This window comes from Phoca vitulina, unplaced genomic scaffold (genome assembly GCF_004348235.1).
Source record: "Phoca vitulina isolate PV1807 unplaced genomic scaffold, GSC_HSeal_1.0 scaffold7, whole genome shotgun sequence".
In the NCBI taxonomy this organism is placed as follows: domain Eukaryota; kingdom Metazoa; phylum Chordata; class Mammalia; order Carnivora; family Phocidae; genus Phoca; species Phoca vitulina.
The window spans coordinates 50959780-50985189 of record NW_022589710.1 but is presented as its reverse complement, the minus strand read 5'-3'; the positions used below and the strand labels follow the sequence as shown (position 1 = coordinate 50985189).

General features: G+C 38.3%; 1 protein-coding gene across 1 annotated transcript in view; it reads left to right on the top strand.

Annotated features, from left to right (window-relative positions):
* Window positions 1–20169, top strand: part of SEL1L (SEL1L adaptor subunit of ERAD E3 ubiquitin ligase) — a 53619-nt gene extending 33450 nt beyond the window's left edge. Inside the window, exons 11-21 of the mRNA XM_032405709.1 lie at window positions 2642–2698; window positions 5290–5358; window positions 7756–7833; window positions 8926–8988; window positions 10289–10376; window positions 10696–10844; window positions 11615–11780; window positions 12345–12419; window positions 13154–13326; window positions 17075–17203; window positions 19486–20169. Of these exons, the coding sequence (XP_032261600.1) occupies window positions 2642–2698; window positions 5290–5358; window positions 7756–7833; window positions 8926–8988; window positions 10289–10376; window positions 10696–10844; window positions 11615–11780; window positions 12345–12419; window positions 13154–13326; window positions 17075–17203; window positions 19486–19695 (1257 nt within the window). The 3' untranslated portion in view covers window positions 19696–20169. The remainder of the gene's footprint in view (window positions 1–2641; window positions 2699–5289; window positions 5359–7755; window positions 7834–8925; window positions 8989–10288; window positions 10377–10695; window positions 10845–11614; window positions 11781–12344; window positions 12420–13153; window positions 13327–17074; window positions 17204–19485) is intronic.
* Window positions 20170–25410: the final 5241 nt, after the last annotated feature.

Here is a 25410-nt window from a genome sequence, read left to right as displayed (position 1 = left end):
GGAAAACTCAAGCTAAAAAAATCCATATGTGGCATAGTATATCATTTTGTTCTTTTTACTACTTGAATTGCAACCTTAATACAGAAAAGTATATAAATCGGAAGCCTCCAGCCCCCTGATTGAGCACCAGGTGAGCCTCCTGTGAAGCATAGCTAGCATCCCAGCAGCGGCCCCCGCCCGCCCAGTGGGTTCCCCTCTGAGCTGACTTCTAACACTATGGATCAGTTTGGCCTGGTTTTGAATTTTACATTAAAAAAAAAAATCATACAGCATTTTTTGCTATCAGCTTCTTTTGCTCAGCATTATGTTTATGAAATCAATCCATGTGTTTTCATGTAGCTCAAATTCATTCATTTACATTGCCCTGTAGTATTTCATTGTATAAAAATCCCACAGCTTATTTACCCATTTTACTCTTCCCAGATCTGGGCGATTGCAAATAATGCTCTGTGCATATTCTCTTGCATATCTTGTGCATCAGTACTGTCTTAAATTTCTATAACTTTATAGATCTTGATATGTGATAGAATGCATTTCCCTGCTGTCATAGTTTTCATGATATTTAGCTCTAATATTCATTGTGATTTCTTCTGACCCATGTGTAATTTTAGAAGTGCATTGCTTGGTTTTCATATAAATGGGGGATTTATTACTTACCCTTTGTGTTGATTTCTAGCTTAATCCACTGTGATCAGAATATTCTCTCTATGGGGCACCTGGGAGGCACAGTCAGTTAAGCATCTGACTCCTGGTTTTTGCTCAGGTTGTGAGATCAAGCGCTGTGTCGGGCTTCACGCTCATTGCAGAATCTCCTTAAGATTCCCTCTCCCTGGGGCGCCTGGGTGGCTCAGTCCGTTAAGCGTCTGCCTTCAGCTCAGGGCATGATCCCAGGGTCCTGGGATCGAGCCCCATGTTGGGCTCCCTGCTCAGCAGGGAGCCTGCATCTAAATAAAATAAGAATATGCTATGTATGATTTCATTTGTGTGGGATTTCCTGAGACTTGCTTTATGATCCATTGTTTGGGCAAATTTCGTGTGCTAAAGAGAATATAAATTTTACAGTCTTTGGGTATAGTGTTCTTTATGTGTCAATTGAGTTACGTTTCTTAATCCTGTTGTTCAAATCTTGTGAATCCTTACTGAATTTGTCTGTTTTTTCTGTCCAGTGCTGAGACAGTATTGTTTAAATTGCCCCCTTGGTGTGCATATGTCTCTGTCTTCTTGTATTTCTATCAATTTTGATTTATGTATTTTAGGCCATGTAGATTGCATATAGACTTAATACTGTTAATCTTTTTGTTAAACTAGCTTGTATATCATGAAATGTCCTCTTTTATCTCCAGAAATGTTTTTTGCTTTAAATTGTACTTTGTCTGGTACTAGCCAGCTATGCCACTTTCTTTTGGTTAGTATTTACATGGAATATCTTTTCTATCTTTTGTATTCATCTCTTATGTTTAAGGTATGTCTCTTGGAAGCATCACCGGGCTACTTTTACTTTTTTTTTATCCATTCTGACAGTCTTTTAATTGAAAGTACTGAATATTTGTGTTTACATTTTCTATGTTGCTTGCTTTCTTTCATTTTGCTTTTCCATGCTTCTTTATGTCTCTTTTCTTACATTCTCTTGGTTTCAGTGTTTTGGTGTTGTACCTCCTCCCCTCTACTAAGGTGATAGTTGGACTTCGTTTTACTACTCTTTTATCAAAGTCTAGTATGAATGAGCACTTTTACCATTTCTTGGACAATGCAAACTTTAGAGTACTCTGTATGTGTTATAATTCTATATATTTTTGGATCCTGCAAGATATTATTCTTGTATACAGTCCATATAATTAGATTTATTCATAAGTTTAACTTTCTTTTTTTAAAGATTTTATTTATTTATTTGACAGAGAGACAGCGAGAGAGGGAACACAAGCAGGGGGAGTGGGAGAGGGAGAAGCAGGCTTCCTGCGGAGCAGGGAGCCTGATGTGGGGCTCGATCCCAGGACCCTGGGATCATGACCTGAGCCGAAGGCAGATGCTTAACGACTGAGCCACCCAGGCTCCCCCTATAAGTTTAACTTTCCATTCCTCTTTATTTCTTACTGCCAGGCTTCCCAGGATAATTTTCCTTCCTTCTAAAGAACATCCTTTAAGGGGGGCTGGGTGGCTCAGTCGTTAAGCGTTTGCCTTCGGCTCAGGTCATGATCCCAGGGTCCTGGGATCGAGCCCCACATCGGGCTCCCTGCTTGGCGGGAAGCCTGCTTCTCCCCCTCCCACTCCCCCTGCTTGTGTTCCCTCTCTCGCTGTCTCTCTCTCTGTTAAATAAATAAATAAAATCTTAAAAAAAAAAAAAATCCTTTAGTATTTCCTTCAGAGTGAGTTCATTGGTGACAAATTCAGTTTTGGTTTGCCTGAAATTGCCTTTATTTCATCTTTATTTCAGAAAGATACCTTGTAATTAAAAGCAGGCATTTTCAGTTTTTAAAAACTGTAGGTTTAAGTAGAGTAATATCTTCAGGAGTTAAGACTTAAGTCTTCACTTTTTTGAATTCTGAAGAGAAGCCTTTTTATGACCAAATGATTTCTTACTGGTCTAATTTAATGACACACCAGATGCTACCATTTACTTTTGCTCATTCTTGTTAATTTTCAGGTTGGTCTGGGACAACTGCATCTGCATGGAGGGCGTGGAGTAGAACAAAATCATCAGGTAACTTTCTTGTTCCCAGGGCTTTGTACTTCACGTTGTAGAAGGAAACAGTGCTCTAGATGTATTTCTTATCAATGACAATATCAAGTTCATGTTACTTAGACAATCATCACAAATGATCTTTCAAGATCCATCTAACCCCTGAGAAAACTGAAGACTAAAAATGTGATTATACCTCATAGTTGTGGGAAGGGTTTTTTAAATTCTGAAACCTAGTTCTCAATATTGCCAAAAATACATACACAGTATCTTGGTTTTCTATGGTTATGTAGTAGAAGTATGTCTTAAAACTCCTATTAGAAAATATTTCAGGGCTGGGCGCCTGGGTGGCTCAGTCGTTAAGCGTCTGCCTTCGGCTCAGGTCATGATCCTAGGGTCCTGGGATCAAGCCCCGCATCGGGCTCCCTGCTCCGCGGGAAGCCTGCTTCTCCCTCTCCCACTGCCCCTGCTTGTGTTCCCTCTCTAGCTGTCTCTCTCTCTGTCAAGTAAATAAATAAAATCTTTAAAAAAAAAAAAAAAAGAAAATATTTCAGGGGTGCCTGGGTGGCTCGGTTGGTTACGTGTCTGCCTTTGGCTCAGGTCATGATTCCAGGGTCCTGGAATCAAGCCTCGCATCCGGCTCCCTGCTCCGTGGGGAGCCTGATTCTCCCTCCCCCCCCCATGAATAAATAAATAAAATCTTTGAAAAAAAAAATTTCATGGAACCGAGGAAAAGTCATTGTTGAGTTTGTGAGAAATTAGGAGTATACAACTATAGCAGTCAGATCTGTACCCAGCTTTTGTGCGCTTTATGCCCTAAATCTTGCTCATCTCTTCCCTTGTATCCGTCAGTACACCTGCCACTTGTAGTCATCTCCTGCTTGCATTTCCTAAGCAGTAGCCTATGTTTGTAAACCACACACCTAATTCTGTGGTTCCCTTGCTTAAAACTCAAGTGGTCCATGATTATCAGTTGCTTAAAAACCAAAACCTTTATTTAACATGATTTCCAGGATTTGTACCAGTCTCTGTTTCCCTTACCAGCCCCTTGCTTTCTGAGTCACAGGCACATTTACCTTTTCTCAGGTCTTTGAAAATATGAAGAAACTATCTCAGTATTTCTGGAATGCTAGTCCCTCTGTCTAGAGTGAATATTATCCCACCTCCTTTCTTTATGTAGCTAATTCCTACTCATCCTCCAGAATTCATCTCCAATCTCTTCCCCTAAAATGTTTCTCTAGTCTCCTAACCCCACTCCAGGAATAGGTCATGTACCACAGTTAAAATTTCTGAAAATGTGTATTTATGGCCCTTACCCATTGTAAATTTGCCAATTATGTAATTAAGTTTTTTCCTCTGCTAGAACTTAAGTTGCAAAAGAGCACGGACTTTGCCACTTTATTCCCAGCACCTGATGATGCCTAGCACATAATGAGTTCTTGATAAATGTTATTCTGCCATAACAGTTAAACATTCTGATTAAGGTTATTTCATTTCCATATCTCATCAGTTTTAAGAAGTAGATCATAAAATACACTTGTCACTTAAAACTATACCAAATACCCATGGTTTGTTTTTTTTTAATTCAGATGGCATTTTGACTGCTTTCATTATCTTTAGGTCATTCAAATGTATGTCATTAGGCCAGATGAACTGGCTAATAAAAATGTCAGGTGAGATAATTCCGGATGACAAGTTTGCTGCATACCTTTTATACAAGTTTTGGGATATCCTTGGTGTATGCTGCTTACTTGTGAAATGCCTTTTTTCACCAGCTTCTCAAAAGGAATAAAAGGAGTTCCCAGTATATAACTGCATTAATTCATCAATAGTTCGTGTGCCTGCTATGTGCCTATTCACTGCTAGGCATTCAAAATACAATGCCAGGCAAAATAGCTTTGGTCTTTTTGTCCTTACAGAGCGTCAAGTTTAATAGAACTAGAATATTAGGTATTTTTTTAAATAATCACACCAACAGACATGTAATAAATTGTGATTGTTGTTATTAAGGAGAATGAAAGGGTCCAGTAACAGGTTAATAAGTGGGAGGTGGCAGTTGTCTCTGAGGAGAAATGGATGACATTTAAGTCGAGCCTGGAGGTAAGATCATTCCAGGCCAGAAAGAGTGGTATGTGTGTAGGTCCTGAGGCAGGAAGGACCAGAGTGCAGAGAGCAAGCTGAACAGTACTGAGGTAAACCGTGTCTGATCACGCCAGTATAGCCCCTGCAAGACTTCAAGGGGCTGTAAGGACCAGCATATTAAGTGTTTTGAACTGTTGCTTTGGGTGACCGAAGACTAAAGGCAGGAGACCAAGGAGGGGAGTGTTCCAGAAGTTCGGGGGGAGATAATGTAGCTTAGCCTAGAATTGTAGTCGTGGAGGATCATGGGTGGATTCAAGCAGAATTTGGTGGTGAAAGTTAGAGGATTCAGTGATGGATTAGGCGTGAAGAGGGGTAGGTACCTTGAGCAACCAAGAGATGTCATACTGCTATTTAAACTGAGATACTGCCATATTACAAGATTTTTTAAATGTTCCGAAATGATTATTTTGGTTAAAAGCCAAAGGCAGATTCTGTAAAAACTAATTATTTAATAAATTCTTTTCTCACAGAGAGCATTTGACTACTTCAATTTAGCAGCTAATGCTGGCAATTCACATGCGATGGCCTTCTTGGGAAAGGTACTGTATGTTCTGTGAATGTATTACATAATAGCAAGAGGTGTTTGCATAATAAGCACATGTTGTCAAACTCAACCCCCCAAAAAACAAATAAGTCAAAAAATGGGGAGAAGACATGAATAGACACTTTCTAAAAGAAGACATACAAATGGCTAACAGACACATGAAAAAATACTCATCATCATTAACCATCAGGGAAATTCAAATCAAAACCACATTGAAATACCACCTTACACCAGTTAGAATGGCAAAAATTGACAAGGCAAGAAACAACAAATGTTGGAGAGGTTGTGGAGAAAGGGGAACTCTCTTACACTGTTGATGGGAATGCAAGTTGGTACAGCCACTTTGGAAAACAGTGTGGAGGTGCCTCAAAAAATTAAAAATAGAGCTACCCTATGATTCAGCAATTGCACTACTGGATATTTACCCCAAAGACACAGATGTAGTGAAAAGAAGGGACATATGCACCACAGTGTTCATAGCAGCAATGTCCACAATAACCAAACTGTGGAAAGAGCCGAGATGCCCTTCAGCAGATGAATGGATAAAGAGGATGTGGTCCATATATACAATGGAATATTACTCAGCCATCAGAAAGGATGAATACCCAACTTTTGCATCAACATGGATGGGACTAGAGGAAGATTATGCTAAGTGAAATAAGTCAAGCAGAGAAAGTCAATTATCATATGGTTCCACTTATATGTGGAATATAAGGAATAGCATGGAGGACATTAGGAGAAGGAAGGGAAAAATGAAGGGGGGGAAATTGGAGGGGGAGACAAACCATGAGAGAATAAGAACGCCAAGAAACAAACTGAGGGTTTTAGAGGGGAGAGGGGTGGGGGGATGGGTATTAATGAGGGCACATACTGCATGGAGTACTGGGTGTTACACGCAAACAATGAATCATGGGACACTACATCAAAAACTAATGATGTATTGTATGGTGACTAACATAACATAAAAAAAAAATAAAATAAAATTTTTTTCTATTTTTCATAAATCTTTAAAAAAAAATAAACATGTTGTAGTTACAATCTACAGTTTACCAAAAATAAACTGGAAATAAAATTTCCAATACAAGGATATTGTGTCTTGTGGTAAGGTAAGTGATTTCGAGGCATTTTCTTAGGTAACATAAGGGAAACAGCATTTCCTCATCAGTATGTTAATTTTCTGTTGAAATTAGCTATCACTGAGCTCCTACTTTGTGTGTATCATACACGATAATGAGGGATTTTTTTCTTTTTGCTGTGCAGTTTTTTTTTTTTTTGCTAAGTCTGTCATAATTGCCTGTTTTCTTCCGTGCTGAGTAGAGGCCACTAGAGTTTGTCAGCATTTGTCTGCAGGCTTTAATCATCCTCCGTGTGACAGCCATCACTCACCTGTCAGTGTGGTTCTTTTCTAAGCAAGGAAACACCGAAGTCTGGAGACCTAACAAGTAGATTCCATGTGACATGGCACCGTTTCAGAACTTCCTTTTTCATTATTTTGAAAACAAATACAGTATACATCAGTGGATATTTACATCCATAACCAAATCCTAAGGTTAGGATGCTCAGGTAGAATAAATCTGTCACAAAGGTTCTTACAAATAGAAAAAAATCTCATCAGTATTTGCCACATAATCACAACCAGTTATTTGGGGCCTGAGAACCGTACATGTAGACATCCCAACTATTATAGCATCGAAATTAGTATTCCCCATCTGTTTTTGTTAAGCCTTTAAGAACTTTCCATTCTAGCCCTTTCAGTTCTTGCTCTGAATTCCTAATTAACCCTATCTCAAAAAAAGATTTCCATTTCCGTTTTCTTAATGTATACGTGGATGAAAAAAACAGTCTCAGTCATTCTGTTCTTCTTTCTCTTGGCCATTTTATCATGTTCTGTACCTGGTACTCTAATCATTCAGTGCTTGAAACCTTTTTAAATAACCTTTTAGTTATTTCTTTTCCTGAACTTAAGACCTACCCTGTATCTTACCCTGAGGGAAGTCATGGTGGAAGAGAGAGGGAAGTGGGCATTGCCAACAGCACCCCTTTCTCTTGTGTAATCACTGACCCCAAGCAACTCAACAACCATTTGACTGCCCTGGGATAGAGTGAGAGAAAAGATTCACCTTGAGTTAAAGGTTTTCTCCCCTGAGATTGATCTGTGAACTGATTTTAATATATTCACATTTGTAAAAAAGTCAAATTTGTTATGGCAAAGAAGATATAATAATAATGTTTACTTTTAAGGTTTTGCTTTTAAATCTAAAATGTCATATGGGGAATTTTAAACTGTTCAAAGATTTCATGATATCTAACAAAAACCAGAATGAGATGAGATAGAAATACATTATAGGTGAGAGGGGTATAGCGCTTAATAAAATTAGGCTCTGTTTTCCAGATGTATTCAGAGGGAAGTGATATTGTACCACAGAGTAATGAGACAGCTCTTCACTACTTTAAGAAAGCTGCTGACATGGTAAGAGCTCATGATTCAGTGTATTGAAATATGTGCCATATTATTATTATTTTAATAAATCTATTATACTGAAAGATTAGTCTTAACCAACTCATGCCTCAAATTATTGAAAGCACTTATGTAAATGTGATTCATGGGAATGGACTGGCTAGAAAAAAAAACTTTCCAGTAAAAAGTAATTTATTTGGGGGGGGGGCAAATTATTGAGTATTAAGCCTCTGTTTCAATTTCATTGAGAAGTTTCCTCATCAGGGAAATACTGATTTTAGTAATGCAATTGAGAGTTATTATAATTTGCCCTATTTGTTTTGCAACTTGAGGTTTAAAACTTACATAACTGGGTACTTTCGATAATCATAAATATAAAACTTAGGCTTTCTTTGGCCCAGAGAAAACTACATATGAATATTTAAGACCCTGTATGCCTCCATTGTGTATGCTTATCTCCTCACCAGCTACATACTACTTCAGTTCCAAATGTCAGTTGAGTATTTCCCAAGGGAGTGCTGTGACACCTTTAAAAGATGCCCCTGTCCATCCGAGTTTAGGTTGAATTTTAGATTTTTCTCTTTCAGGTCTCAAAACAATGATTATCTTTGTTCTGTGACACTCCAGTAATCTTAAGTGTATTTTGCCACCTGATCCCAATATTGCTGTTTTACATGGTGGTTGACTTTCCACCATGGCATCTTCCTTCTTTATTGGGGAGGGAGGTTACCAATGAAAAACTACCCAAAAAGTGACCTACTTTTAATTTTAAGAAGAAGAACTACATTAGTCATGTGTTCTATCATAAACTCATGGAACAGATGGTCATAAGGTAAGTCACCAAAATTTAATTCTAGATAAATGTACTGTTTCCTCTTTTTCAGCAAATTACTGAAGACCCCCAAATCTCTGAAAGTCAGTATTACATTTAGCCTGCTGGGAAGGAGAATTTTGAATTGAAAAAATGCAAAGACATTTTTTGAATATGCTTGTAACTCATTTCTTTGGTAGTCATTTATTCTTGGCTGTTTTTTTTGGGTTTTTTGGGGGGTTTTTTTTGTTTTTTTTAATGAATCCTTTCCCTCTTTTGTCTCTGGTTTGCAGGGCAACCCAGTCGGACAGAGTGGACTCGGAATGGCTTACCTCTATGGGAGAGGAGTTCAAGTTGTAAGTTTTCAGTCTTAACATTCTGACTTAAACAAGCAGTCAGCTGGTGAGGTAGGGAAGTATAACTAGCTAGCTTCCAGCCGGGTTGAAATCCTTCCTTTATGTCTAGAGCTGAACCTTTTCCTGTTCTCTGAGTACCCAGCACCCTCCATACTAACTGCCTTCTTCGAATGGCTCTGTCTCTGACACTTTCCACTAAAGATGTGAAGCTAGTTCGCATTCTGTCTGTGCTGTCTGCCCTACCTATGCTTCCATCTCTCCAAGACTTCTCCCTCCCTACTTCTTCACTCAAGCCTGAGAAAGTGCTTGTCCCTCCCATTTAGAAGGACAAAAGCTTTTTGTTCTATTCTTTGCCCTTCTAGCTACTACCTCTCTTCTCTCCAGTCCGTCAGTACAAAGCCAGGTTTCTCCAAACAATGAACTATATTAGTGGCCACCTCTCACTCTTCAGGTCTCAGCAGTCAGGCTTCTGCCTCTTTTAACTGCTCTATGCAGGTCACCAGTAACTTCCCAAATGTCAACTCCTATTGACTTTTTGGTTCTATGTCACTTGAACTCTTTCTTCCCTGGAATTCTGCAAGTTCTCTTGGTTTTCCTAGGCCATTGCTTCTCATTCTTCTGTACTACTTCCTCATGTTGGATGCCCCGAGATTCTCATTGCTGCCCTCTTCTCTATGATCTCTCCAAGTAAAATGTATTTAATTTGGGCCTGCAATGAAGAGTTAGGTTTAGGATTCCAATCTGTAGGTGTTCCCTGGCACAGAAGACAGTAGTGTGTTCTCATGTTGATTCCTTCTAGTCATTTTAGGGCACTAAAATTCAGTAGTGATCTTTGCTTTAATTTTTCTCTGAGGATAGTTACGATATTTGAAATCTAATAATCAGATAGTGCTTGATAAGCTACATAGGGAAAGAATGAATAAGGAGAAAATAATTTTCCTTTTTTAATGTTAGAAAAATTGAAGTTTAAAAAAGATTTGTTGGTTAATAGGAAAGATAAGAGTGTTTCTTAAGTCCTGGTCTTGTGTTCCAAGGTTTCTCCAAAGAACCAGAACTAGCGTTGTGTAGGCTTTCTGAGAGTGAACATACAGATTGTTCACAGTCTTAAATATATTAACCCCTCTGTGACATAGACTACCATCTGCATATTATAAAAAAATTAGAAGGTAGTCTTTTTAATGGCTCTTTGAGAATATCTTATATGTGTTTTTTTAACTCTTTTTAATGAATGACTAACTTCTGAGTATATCAACCTTTTGAGTTTTCTCATCATGTGACCATGTGACCTCTTTTCCTACAGAATTATGATCTGGCACTAAAGTATTTCCAGAAAGCTGCTGAACAAGGCTGGGTGGATGGGCAACTGCAGCTTGGCTCTATGTACTATAGTAAGTAACATTGGCATTAAACGCTGTGTACACCGACATCTAAATTACTAATTTTCCACCAGATGCCACTGTGATATATGAGAGCTCTCACATTCTGGCTGATTAATATTCTCCCAATTCAATGATTGTGCATCTTGTTTTTCATTGTAAATTATGTTAATCTGTATAATATACTAATCTGCATTAGTAGGATTCACATCTTTCCTGAGTAAGAATTCTGAATTTCATTTGATTTTACTCATTATTTAAGGCTTCTCTGGTGCTTCAGCTAAATCTTCTTTAAGACTATTTCTGACCTTTCGTGTGATTTTCCTTACAGATGGCATTGGAGTCAAGAGGGATTATAAACAGGCCTTGAAGTATTTTAATTTAGCTTCTCAGGGAGGCCATATCTTGGCTTTCTATAACCTAGCCCAGATGCACGCCAGCGGCACAGGTGTGATGCGATCGTGTCACACTGCAGTGGAGGTAAGGGCTTTTCTACTGACTTATACACAGGAAATTAATTTTCTCAAGAGGAAAATCTGTCGTTTTAATTCTGCTTTTTTTGCATGATTTTTTCTCAAGTAGAAACAGACTCAACCTATTAGTTTTGATACACTGAGGGAAGACTCAGGGCCTGTGTGTCACTGTCACGCTTCTTTATCTCATGTGTCTCTCCCCACTAGAATCCGCATCTATGAGGACAGGTGGTGTTGTCTGCAGTTTCTTTAGCACCTAGAAAGCATCTGAAACAACACCAAAAAAGTCTGTGTTGAATGAATGTTGTAAAGGGGAATGCTGCTGTCTCCCAAAGGGAACTTTTCCTTTTAGCTCTTTCATAACTGGCACTTCACAGTGGCATTTGATGAATGCTTGGCACAGTTTCCAAACTGCTCTGTGCTTCAGTTTCCTTGGTTGTGAAACGGGGCCCTTAATAGGACTTACCTCATGGAGTGGCCCCCATGACCTCATGGGAGCTCTGAGGGAAACTCTGCGCCTACTGTGCATAAAGCAAGCACTAGAACAGTGCCTGGCGAGGGTAGTGATACGTAATTGTTTACTGCTATTTTTATAAACCTCTTCTAAAGACTAACTGAAAACTTCAAATAAAATCCCAGACTTGTGTATGTATTTGATAAAGCTACCAGCGATGCAGAGAGGTGGCCCCACAGTCACTTATAGCCAAAGTGCAAAACTGATTTTCTGGCATATGTTCCTTATTTTGTTACGGGTTTTTTTTCCTCCTGTTCTCACAGTTGTTTAAGAACGTCTGTGAACGAGGCCGCTGGTCCGAGAGGCTTATGATGGCCTACAACAGCTATAAAGACGGCGACTACAACGCCGCCGTGATCCAGTACCTCCTGCTGGCCGAACAGGGCTACGAAGTGGCGCAGAGCAATGCAGCCTTCATTCTCGATCAGAGTAAGGTTCACTGCTGTCCTGCCTTGCCTTTAGAATACAGAGGCTCACGTCGGGTCACCTGTTCATGCTTAAAGCGAAAAGCCACAAAGAAAAACTTCTTTATTGTTGTAAATTGACCTTAACAACACGTGAGTAATTTCCCTCAGCTCCCTAAGCCAGCCAAGTTAGTGTTATATGTTAGAGTTGACAGTAGAAATCGATTTGCCATTTGTTTCACAAATCCATCTTCCAAAATACAGCAGATATAACAACATCGTTTTTCCAGCAGTACGTAGGTCCGTAGAGGCAGCTCAGTAGTTAGTCTCCTTATTAGTTCTGTAGATACAACATGTTGCAGGGAAGTAGTGTGTCCTGGATAGAGACAGTGATTCCTTTGAACTCGGTATTTTATTCTAATACTGGTTTAATGTCAATACAGTGCTTTTTTCATTTAATATTTGCCATATCCCAATTCTTGTTTAAATTATGTTCTACATAGCCACTCTGGCTTATAAATGAACCCTAACAGTCTAGTGCCTGTCTTTCTTAAGTGCCTGATCTGTATTTACTTCATCTTCCTCATAGGGGAAGCAACCATTGTGGGGGAGAACGAGACTTACCCCAGAGCTTTGCTGCACTGGAACAGGGCCGCCTCTCAAGGTGAGTGACCACTACCTTCTAGGGAAGAGTTTCACCCCGGGACCTTTCTTTACTGTCTCCGTTTTGTTTTCTTACCTCCCACAAAAAACTAAGTAATGTCACTCGTCAACTTAAGCAGACAGACCCACAATATTGCTTAACTTGTTTGCATCATGATTTATTTATTTTTAAAATGGCAATTCTAGTCTCTGGGTTTCTAAATTGAATTGTGAGGTCTTTGTACTGGACATTTATATCATGTTATGGTTTACTATTTGATTTTTAGTGTGAGGCCAATATTCTGTGTAAAATGAGAATCGAATAGAATATATAATAAAATACTAGTCTAAAACCCCTTTTTTTGAGTATTTCTTTCTCACACATACTCCTTTCAACATTGCCTGGCTGTCCCTTCTTCAAACCCGAACAGTGGTTCAGTTGAACTACTTTACAGTGTAAATGGCAGATAGATTAGAACATGCTCATTTTGAAGAGTATTATCATGAAGTAGGGATTACCACCCACCTTGTTTTTCCTCTCCCTGACTATTACAAAGCCTTCCTCAGAAGAGCAACACCTCTAGTTTAAGTCTTTATTGAATTTATAGCTTGGTTGAAGGATTTGTTGTAAAGTTTATGTACTACAAATTAAAATTCCGTTTTATGTAAGCATATAAACAGGAGGAGAAATAACAGTTTGGTCTGTTTTAAACACGCTTGACTTATTGGCAGTTCTGCATTTAATTTTTGTTCAAGGCTATACCGTGGCTAGAATTAAGCTTGGAGACTACCATTTCTATGGCTTTGGCACTGACGTAGACTACGAGACTGCATTTATTCATTATCGTCTAGCGTCTGAGCAGCAACACAGTGCCCAGGCTATGTTTAATCTGGGATATATGCATGAGAAGGGACTAGGCATTAAACAGGTGAGTGTGGCTTCAAAACAAATGTTTGAATGGTGTAACTGATTTGGGGGAATCGTCTACATTTTTATAGAAAATAGGCTTTCTTTGGAATGTGCTCAGATTTTAGGTACTAAGTTATAAGACAGTTTTGTAATATTTGAGAAGCCCATCCTTGCATCTCTTTCATCATCAAACACAAACTGCTATATTTAAGATAGTAAGCCAAAAACATTCATTAAAATGGAAATGCAGTGCTGCCTCGATTGGTAACTCCTTGCTTGAGAAACTATGTGTCCATCTTCAGCCAAATTCTATTGTTTCTAAATTATTTCAAAATAAATTAAGATGTTTGCTACTGATAAATGTATTTCTGAGTCTAATGCCTTCCTAATACAGTCTAACATTCTTTAGACCTATGGTCTTATTTGCCTATATGCCCTTAAGAGGATTTTGAAAAGCTGTGTGTTCTCCTGTACATGTTTAATTTGACATTAAAAATTATCATCATAAGCTCCAAAGTGTCTAAATTCTAGCTATTTTAAGCACCAACACTTTATCAAAAATGACTAAATTCCTCTAAATACCAAAATTTTAATATAATACCCTCATCATTAATTTTTTAAATACATAGCAAATTTATTAAATAAAAATGGTATCTTTTCCTTTTCTTCCTGAATTCATATTTTCAGTCCATTATTCCCATAGCATCACATACTAATGTAATGTTTTTAATGCTTAGATATTTTACTGATCATTTGATCATACTTATCTGAAACAAAGTATGTTAAACTCAAATTTTAAATTTTATTTCCTATGATTATAGGCTCTAAGTGTTAAGAAAAGTTCATGAGATATTATTAGTCATAGTTGGTTAATTATCAATACAGTGATGAATAAATCAACATAATACTACAAATTTCACAAAAATTTTACTTTTGTGATTACTGAAAATGCATCATTTAATGAGATGAATGCAGCATCTTTTAAAAATTAGTTTGTTGGGCGCCTGGGTGGCTCAGTTGGTTAAGCGACTGCCTTCGGCTCAGGTCATGATCCTGGAGTCCCTGGATCGAGTCCCGCATCAGGCTCCCTGCTCGGCAGGGAGTCTGCTTCTCCCTCTGACCCTCCCCCCTCTCATGTGCTCTCTCTCATTCTCTCTCTCTCAAATAAATAAATAAAATCTTTAAAAAAAAAAAAAAAAATTAGTTTAAGCATCATTGAGTAGATTTAGCATTAATTTCATTTTTCATTTTTATAAATGTATGACTGGAATCTTGTTCATATAAACAAGTATATACGAAAGGGAGGAATCTTATAGCAAGGTCACTTAATTCTTTTAACTGCTTTAGGGTTACATGCTGTCTCTTTTGGGCTACTGTAACAGAATGCCATAGATTGGACGGCTTAAATAACAGGATTTCTCACAGTTCTAGAGGCTGAGAAGTTGCAGTACATGGTGGCAGCGGATTTGGTGTCTGGTGAGGCCCTGCTTCCTGGGCCAGAGAGAGCTGTCTTCTGGCTTTTGTCCTTAACCTGAGGAGAGAGCAGGAAAGGAGCAGCAAGCACTTAGAGACTCTTTTAAGGATGCTAATCCCATTCATGAGAGCTCTGCCCTTGTAACCTCATCTAATCCTGGTAACCTCTCAGAGACCTCATCTCCTAATCCCAACCATCGCAGGAGGGAGTAGAGTTTCCACAAAGAAATTTAGGGGGGACGCAAACATTTAGTCTATAACGTGTGCCAAAAATCAGAGTGATCTGTCATTAAAATTATTTTCAGTGATCTGTCACTGACAACTTAGTTAGGTCCCCCTTCAGTCTTGTTGAAAGCAAGGAGTTGGAAACTAGAGACTTGCAAAAGATGTATTTATTCCCTGGTCACTGGAGTCATTCACTTTCTCAGTTCCTGGGTGAAGTGCCGAAAGGCTTTACCAAGATGTATCAAATAACTAATTATATTCCTTACTCTGTCACTTAGAGACACTTTATTGACCTAATGTGCTTAAGGGCAAGTTGTTCATTTTCATTTTGCTAATGCATTATTTTTTGTCCAAGTGCCTTTTATTTTACCACATTTGAATATTAATTTTTTTAATTCCCATATGTAAATTTTTATATTTTACATTTATATTAATATTAGGTACTTGAATATAGTTTTATCAAGACTCTGGAACTGTAGGCAGAGTGCATTCAGCTTGGGGAGGATTCTGCCATGTTACCAAGTTACTGAAGCCTCTCTTGGTTGTCAGACCAGTCAGCCAGATCAGACTTTGCTTCTGTCAACAAGTCTGACTTCACTTTTTTAATTCAAATGAAATTAATATGTGTTTGATGACTAACACAAAGATTGCACATAAGTTATGGTTTTTATGGGATACACTTCATTATAATTTACTAAAAGCAATCAAAATTAAAGTAACAGAACTCTGTTTTTGTAATAGATTAGAAGCCGAGAAAATTAATCGGTGTGCCTTCTCATAATTTAATTTGTAATGTAATGTATAGCTTATATAAATTCTTGTGAATAAAGACTATGATAAAAAGCATAGTATTTCTTCAATAAGAATGGGGGTAGGGAACTATGGGATGCAACTTTTAAGAATAATTAATCATGTATAAAAATCAGAATGATTCCATTAATTTTTGTAAGACATTATGATCACCTTTCCCTATTTCTTCCCATTTTTTAAAGAAAGAAGCATTCATACTACTAAAAACTATTCAGTTCAGCATCTAGTACAGTTAGAAAAATATTAAGGATTAAATGAGGATTGATTATATGGAATAAATGATTCAGGATGTAATTGATAAGATTTAATCACCCTATTAAATCATCCGCACAGAAGTCAATGTTATCACATAAAGTTTGATCCATGATCTTGAAAAATGTGGCAGTCCAAAAAAAAACTTGTTACACTTTTTTAAAAACCAGACTAACTATACTTTTAGTGTTAGTAACAGAAGAGAACCTTCTTTTTAACTAATGACACACCCTAGCAATAGTTTAGGGAACAGCTGAAAGTAACTGCTTATATTGAACTATGTGGAAAAAGTCCTTTTTAATGTTAACCTTTCTTTCCCGTGTCTTATGGAATTCTTTCCTTGGAGCTTGGTTGTTCTTTGACAATAGTCAGGGCATAGAAAAAGTGAGGTTGTAAAATGAAAATTTCACAACGTCCCACTGTGCTGTTCTGCTTTTATCTGCATGCAGAACACTCCAGTCTGGGCCAGAATTCATAATGACTTCTTTCACCTTTTACAGAAATATGTCTAAGGCAGGGAAACGCAGAATGGGTTTACTATCCATGCAAGTACCCTCTGAGAAATCATGAGCATGTTACTAGGTTTGAAGATTACTGTTCCAAACTGAAACCAGAAATTGCTTATACTGACTGAAGTTTTAAGAAAAATTAAATGAGACTTACAGGTGGCCCCCGGAAATCTTAAGATTGACCTGTGTTACGCATAGGGATGCAGCCGTATGCAGCACATCTGCACAGCAAATGGGAAGTCAGGCAGGAGGAACATGAGCTAAATCTTAAAATTTTTCAGTTAAATTTTTCAAAATTAAGCAGTTAGATAATTAAAGAAATATTACCCAATTACAGGTTGGGTTTTTCCTTTAGGTACGGGAAATTTTGAAATGAAAACTTGAAAGGTAAAATAAATCTTCTAAATATATAAACTGATACCTGAATGTATAAGCTAAATAATATTATTTTACTTATTTTAACAAGAGATGAATTTTGGTTTATTGCCTATATTCTAGGATATTCACCTTGCAAAACGTTTTTATGACATGGCAGCTGAAGCCAGCCCAGACGCACAAGTACCAGTCTTCCTAGCACTATGCAAATTAGGTGTGGTGTATTTCTTGCAGTACATACGGGAAACAAATGTAAGTGTTCCATGCCTCTTTTTTTTTTTTTTTAAGATTTATTTATTTTAGCATAGCATGCGCGAATTGGGAGAGGGGAAGAAGGAGAGAATCCTCAAGCAGACTCCCCGTTGAGTGTGGAGCCTGACGTGGGGCTCAGGCCCAGGACCCTGAGATTGTGACCTGAGCCGAAATCAAGAGTTAGCCACTTAACTGACTGAGCCACCCAGGCGACCCTCCATGCCTCTTGTAATTAAAATACAAATGATGTAAGCTGCTCAGTCCAGAGGTTTGTATCTAAAAAGTTTGGGCAGAGGGGAGGAGTGTCCTGCCAGTGTCTGGTCCTATCCCTTTCTCCCCCAGGTGAAGTACCAGGAGATTGCACCGGGTGTGGGGTGAAGGTAGCCACAGAGCAGTACGTTTCCAGGTAGCCTTGGGTGGTGGCTCCAGGTGCTGAAGCAGTTTTCATTGACGCAGGCGTCTTCTGGTTTAGAGAAAACTGAGGCCAACACTTGGCAGTTTGAAACCGTAGTTAACTAAATTCAGTAAACAGTAAATCAGATGACTGCCCGGCAATGACTCAGCCCAGTCCCTTAAAAAGAGAATTTTTAAAAAGGGGAGAAGTAGAACCTGAGAACCTGCCCAGGCTGTTGTACTTCAGGTTCTTCTGCTGGTGTAAAACATGTTTAAAGCACCACTAGAACTTTGTTCTGTAAAAATACCTTGAACTACTTAATTAAGCTAACCCACCCAGATAAGAGGTGGGTTCCCTATTCCTTTCAAAACTACTGACCTAAGTTACCTGTATTTCTGGGTAGGTGCTCTTGGGTTCTCCTGTTTTACATTTGCTTTACCTCTACTTCCTCATAATACCTGATGAAGTATCTAACTCCCAAAGTCCTAAAACATATGCAGAAACAAGGGCTATTTAACTTGAATTCACTCCAGACCAGGATAGGATATTTCAACCTTTGGTTAAGATCTTTTAGGACAGGTTGATACGCCATTTCAGCATTCGATTCCAGAACGGGCTTTTCCTCCTGTGTGACACAGATGTAACTGGAGTCCATGCTGCTCCTTTCTGCAACCCTGTCCTGTGCTGCCGAGGGCCTCCATGCATGGTGCTCTGGCGGACCGGAGGTGTCGGGCTCCGTCCCCCTGGTTGCTTACACATTTGTAATGGCAAATTTTTAGTTGCTTGATAGCATGAACCAGGCATGCTGTACCCTCCAGTAATGGAAACAGTCCTTGTTCCTTTAATTGAAAAGCTAACAGCGTGGCAGCCTGCTGTTTCTCTCTGTCAGGGCTATTGCAGACCCTTGTCTCTCACAGTTTGTAGGACTAAGAAACTGCTGATTATAGTCCAGGATTTGGTCATGCATTATTCGATCTTTGTTGTTTTTTTAATACAGAAGTATAAAGAAGACAATAAAATGCTCCATAATCCTACCACGTAGATATTCCAACTAAAAAAGAGAATGATAAGAGTGAGAAAGTCAGACGGTACAGAAAACACAAAATCTCCTATCACAGGTCCCACCCCAGGAAACACAGTTAATAGTTTCTTATAGTCTTTTTCCAGAAAAATTTAGCAGCTGTACCTACAAATATATATTATGGGGACATTTTAAATATAACTTTATTTCAGTATAAAGGATTATACCCCATGTTTATTTCCTCCGTAGGTAGGTAGCAGTCCGAAAATATCAGGAATGACTTCTCTTAAGTGACACTAAAACGAAGTATCATAGATGAAGAACATAACTTTTAAGTCCAAATTCAGGTGTTAAAGATTTAGTGAAATCCTATTAAAAAGCATTAGTCATTCAGCTATTAAACTTTGGAATTCCTTCCATCATCAGTTACACGAGAGAAGACGTGAAATCCCCTGCTGTCCTTAGAACAGGGCTTCTCAGCGGGGGTGCCGTCACAACTAGGTGGCAGGCGTGCTGAGATACGATCATTCCCCACCTTGGCTCTCCACTGTCCCCAGTATTCCTTGCAAGTATTTTCTGTGAAAAATGGTAGGAAATGAGTGGGTTGGATTACTGATGGAAAGGAACCCTGTTAGACACTTTGTATCACCGACTGTTACAAAACTCAGTTCCTGAGACATGTTATTTTTTGAGTTTCAGTTGAAGGCTTTTAAAGCCACTTTTTTTTTAATTGCATTGTGAAATGTTTCTAAAACCAATGACTTTAATAAGTTCTGTATTCATCTCTAATTTGCGATGTAACTTTTTTCCTAGTTCCTTCTCTGACATTCTGGTGATCATAATGATTTTTATATTATTCTCGTTAAGATTCGAGATATGTTCACCCAACTTGACATGGACCAGCTTTTGGGACCTGAGTGGGACCTTTACCTCATGACCATCATCGCACTGCTCTTGGGAACAGTCATAGCTTACAGGCAGAGGCAGCACCAAGACATGCCTGTCCCCAGGCCTCCTGGGCCCCGGCCGGTGCCACCACAGCAGGAGGGGCCACCAGAGCAGCAGCCACCGCAGTAACAGCCACCGTGTCCAGCCTTGGTCAGTGACAACCAAGGAAATTGTTTGTGGAGAACACTTGCATTGGATTTAGGACTTCGGATCAGTGGTCACCTCCTGGAAGAGGCACAAGGAAGCATTGAATTCCTAAAGCTGCTTAGAATCTGATGCCTTTATTTTCAGGGATAAGTAACTCTCACCTAAACTGAGTTGAATGTTTGTTTCAGTGCCGTATGGAATAACAACTCTCAGTGGCCCCCCCTTTTTTTTCTGGAAACATACGAGACACTCAATGTCTGCCGTACCCAGCTGTCTTTCTTGGGTCCTTTCGGTCACTCTCTCAATGTGCATAAGTTCTTCTATCAACCACCTTTAAGGTCTTGTGCATCAACACTAAAAACTGATCACTGTAAAAAGGAAAAAACAGTTAGTTGCAAGTTTAACCTTAACATGTTTGAAAGTCTGAAAATAGAACTTGCCTTTTAAGTAAAAAAAACAAAAAACAAAAAAACAAAGTCTTCAGATCGTTTCAGAACTGCAATAACTGAGAAACTTTTACCAATCCACATGCAAGTATACATATTCAACATATTGGTTATTTTAAAAGGGAAGGCTGGGAGGTTTCTTATTATTGGTGATTGTCATACTTTCTACCATACGTCTCTCCTTCAAAGACTGAAAGGCGTGTTAAAGAGTTTGATGTGAACTTCACTTCTCTGGAATGGAATATATAAAACATTGTGAACTGACTTCTTGAGCTAACATGTGAATTTGCCCCCACTTACTCAGTGTAATTTGCTTGTTTGTTTTGAATATACAGAGCCTTGATCCAGAAGCCAGAGGATGGACTAAGTGGGAGAAATTAGAAAACCATATTAAAGAACTCTGGGTGGGGTACAGAGATGATAGACACACTCTCCCGAAAGATGAAGCATTTGTTCCCAGGATTTTACTTTGCATTTCTTACTGCAAAAGAACAGATCTCACCCTCCTGAATTCTTTAGATTTGAAATATTATTGCCAGGATGTGGTATACAGTGACTACCATTATAAAACTGAAACTCAGAGAATTTAAGATGCATTAAACTCAGTGGTTGAGGAAAGCCAAAGCCTGTTTATACTGTTCAGGTCGATTTTTACTTCTGCAGTTTTCTATTACAGTAGAAAGTCAGCCACTTCCTTAGCTGTCCTATGCACCACCCTCCCACTGGTAAATGTAGGAAAATCAAGGCTATGACACTTGAGAATTGCCTGGTTAAATAGTGTGGAGCACAGCAACAATACAAAGAAAATCGAGGACTTCACATATCCTGCAAATGAAGAAATTTAAACTTAAACCGAATTTGTATTTTTATTGTCAGATGGTGGTATTCACCAGCCTATGTCTAGTCTGAGACTACGTTGGTATCTGAGCAGGCTTTCTATGCCTCCTGACCTCAGTCTGTTTGTAGTAACCTTTCTACTATTTTTTCCATAATCCCTCATCTGCCAGAAAACTTGAAGAGCTTATTACCTGTAGAGTTGTAAGACTTTGGTTTTTGAAGTTGGGATTATATTTAGAACTAGATTTAATGAGTCTGTAATGAACGTGAAGGCTTTCAGTGTGAAGTCGTACACTCTTTGTGTGTGTTTTAGAGTATTATGAGAAACCTGGTAAGCAAACTTTACTCCCACATAATTGCTTCCAAATTTGAAGAGGTGGCCACAGAACCATATGTATAAGAGCATATCCGAAAGGTAGGAAGTTTGACCCTCCAGAGCGTCCTGTTGCTTTGGGCAGCTCTTAACTAGAAAGATGGGTTTGACCTCTTACGCAGAGAGAGACTTGAGTGCAGTTGGTACAATATATTGGTCTTCCCCACTGCCACTTCTCCCCACCCTTCGAAGATGAGTAGAGTTCACGGGAGCGGCCACGTTTCATTTCGAAGGAACTGTCTTAATGTATTTAAATGTTTTAAAACCCTCCAAGATGACTGAACTTCCCTTTCTCTCCCTCTACCATCCATCCACCTGATTTCTCCTTTAGCCACATTTTTTATCTCTAGCTTTACCTCCCTCCATTTGTGCTTTGAAGAGACATTTCATAAAGCAGCGTGCACTACCTAAAGCCAGATGGGAAGGCGCGGTCGTGTTCTTCATTCAATAACAAACGTCCTGCTAGGTTACCACTACCGGCCCTGTCCTTTTTACTACTGATATTCCACATAGCCTCTTCCTGGCTTGTTTCCACCACCTGCTTGTCCCCTGGGTTATTTGCTCCAGGAAATTTGAACAGTGTCTTTAAAACAATTTCGTTCTATGGCTTTGTGACTTCAGTCCTTACGACTGTCTCAAAATACTTTGCTCCCTTTTTCTTCTCTGTTCATGGGACATAATACCTAGGCAAGTAGGAACTGGGTTTGGTGTTTCTCCTAAAATAATGCTCAATACTTACCTAATCAAATGGCATCCATTTGAATAAAATGACAGTAACTAAAGCTAGTTAATGTCAGTGACATTAAACTAACTCCGGGATTCAGGAGTTTTAATGTTAGAATTTAGAGTTAGCAGATTGAGTGCAGCTTCATTTCTCTGTGGTAGCCTGTCTCCTGACCCCTTTAGCCTGTCTTCCTGCCTTTGAAGGTGACGACAGTAATACTTGGCTTCTATTCTCCTCTGCGTTTGGTTTGTGGTTAGTCAACTGTTTTCAGAGTTTTGAGACCATCTGTTTGCTTCTATTTTATGTTACAAAGGTAGCATTGGTGTTTGGGTTTTTTGTTTTCTTTCTGTATTTGAAATTTTTGTTTCTGTTTTCTGAGTAAGGCTTATCTTATTTTTGGTTAATATTCAATGGCACAGAAAAAGTAAAAGCCTTTTTTTTTCCAAAATTCATTATTTTAGCACTTGAATGAGATTAACTTTGGAACCATTTACCTTAATACGCTTGAGGATTTGTTACCCTTGTGCATATAAGGTTAATTTGTGAAAGTTTTACTGCTAAGCTTTTCTAGCTCTGTACCATTGGGAAGTTGTAGAAACTTCTACTGTGATCTGACCATGATCGGATGCTTTATTTAATTAAGGAGCTGCTGTTGCCTCCAGGAAACTTAAGTATTTTGTATAGGATTTTTTTTTTTTTTTTTGGCTTCATTTTTCCCTCCTTCCTTTGCTCCTTACATTTGTTCTTCAAGCCAGCGTTTTGGAAGTATGCATGCAAGCCTGTAAATGGAGACCACAACTCTTCATGTGTGTAGCATGTGTATTACTGTCTAGCTCCATCTGCAAAAAACTTCCTTTACAGAGGTTTGGACTAATGTTTCACATGCACATTTCAAAACAAACAGTGTCAGATAAACAGCCCCTTTACCTGCCAAGAAGAGCAGTGTGGGCTACTTTTGCCCCGATGACAGCTAGTATTTGTTCTGGAAGTGAATTTAATATGTGTTGCACAATATTATGACTAGAAGAATGCAAGAAATAAAGTAAAAGAAACTTCTGTTTTCATGAAAATCTTTTTCCTCACTCATTGCTCTCCCATATAAATGAAAAATATAGTTTCTGAACACCATATTGTCTGAGCCACTACCTGATTTTTTAAATGTGTGTAGTCCTTGAAGCTAAATTTCTCCTTTCACTTCGTATTTCAAGAAAACCTAAAATATCCCAAGTAAAAATGATTTTTATTTTAAAGTGACTATTTACAGAAGCAAAACTCCCAATTCTGTGTGTATGAGAAGGATGTCCTGGTCATGTGCAGGAAAGCCTCTCACATGCACTGTTTTTCCTATCTGGAATGACAGATAAGCTGACACTAGTCTCTTTGATTTTAAAAAAAGAAATCATAGTGTCAATACGATCAAGGTATAACCACTATCAATATTTAGGAGAAGTTTAAAAAGACCATAAGCTGGCATTGGAAGGAACACCATGGTAGACTTTTTTGTAAATTTATTTTGTATTTAATGAAATACGGTATAAAGGCTGGTGAAGTGTAATATAATTGTGTAAACAAATCCTGTTAATAGATGTACAGATTCGTTTTGTACTGTATCTTGAAACTTGTGAAATAAAGAATCCACCTCTGGTCATCCTGTATGCCATAATGTGCCATGACCAAGCACCTTTCCAGTCAGACTTTTTTTTTTTTTTTTTTATCTGAATGATTCCATTTTTGATGGACCTTTCTGGAATTTTAGAAGCTTCTGGGAGCATTCATTTGGGGCAGTTTGAATCCATCTTTCATTTACTTTTAACTCTCCAAATTCAGATTTTTATAAGTTGAATTTTGCCCTAGGGACAATATGAATTTGCTAAGAAATGTTACCTTTTTTTTAAGATTAAAAATCCCCACAATAAGTCTAGTTACCATCTGTCATTATAAAAAGTTATTACAATATTATTGGCTATATTCCGTATGTTGTACATTATATCCTCATGACTTATAACTAGAAGTTTGTACCTCTTAATCCCCTTAACATATTTCACCCTATTACCACTTTTTAAGTAATCTCTACACCCATTGTGGGGCTCAAACTCATGACCCTGAGATCAAAAGTCATGCTCACCGGCAAAGCCAACCAACCAGGTGTCCCTCTATTACCACTTTTTTAAATCTCTGAGGTCTTTGACTTGAATTAGCCTGTGATATATAGTGAAATGTAATCTCAAGTTTGTTTAATTCATTGCCTTGTCCCAAGAAAGTCTTAAGAGAGGGCTTACAGAGCCACACACAATGATAAAGTTTACATGGATTAAGACGATTCTAGGTAAAGGGAAAGTGAAAAACAACATTAAACCAGGAGTGACCTTGGCACATAAAATGCATGTTAGGCTACAAATCTGGCCCTAACTTCCTAGCAGCCAACTCAAAAGGTAAATTGAGCTAAAATGTTCCAACTTTGAAGCATCAGATCCTTGGATAAAATGTCTGGATGATGCAAATTGTGGCAAGTGAGAAATCGGATCTCAAATTTTGCTTCTGGGAGTGCAGTCAGCCACCCCACATGACCTTGACTGACCCCGGCTATAATTAATGTGGGGAAATTGGACATCAGAGCTGTAACATCAGCAGTTCGACCATTCAACTTGGGGTTGGTGTGATGCCTATTTATCACTTAGCCTCTTTCTGAGAAGTCATTAAAATAAGTTCTCGGTCTGCAACTGGATGAGAAACAGCCTCTCTCCTTTAACTTCCTTTAAGATAGTAATTTTGATTGCTTATACTAGCCTTGACATTTGCTAATACTATGTAACAGCATATACGTGAATACATGCAAGTAAATAATTAGAAGTAATTTCTGTAGTAGAAACCATTAAAAAAACTTTTTAGGCAAGGAAAAATGAGCTTTAGAATCTACCAGCTCAAAAGAAGGTGCTGTTGTGTTATGGGTCTTATATTCTTCCCATGTCATTTCTGCCACCACTTAGAAAGTCATCAGGTTAATCTTATGATTGGATCCTGAAACTTCTACCAACTTTGTAATTTATTGTTAGTATTACATTTTGAGCCAAACTCTTGATTTTCCTAGTGGCCAAATATTTTTGGTCTGGATTAATTTCTTTTAAACATGACCTAGTGTTAATGCTGAATTGTGTATTAAACTCTTAAAACCCCACATAATTTTTTCTCGTAGAATGTGGTCAGCTAGTTGACTTCAGAACATTCATATAATTATCTTCTGTTGTTGCTCAGTGCAGTTTCCCTTTGCCTTCTCCCTACCTCTCAATAGAACTAGCCTGTCAGGATTGAAAAGAACA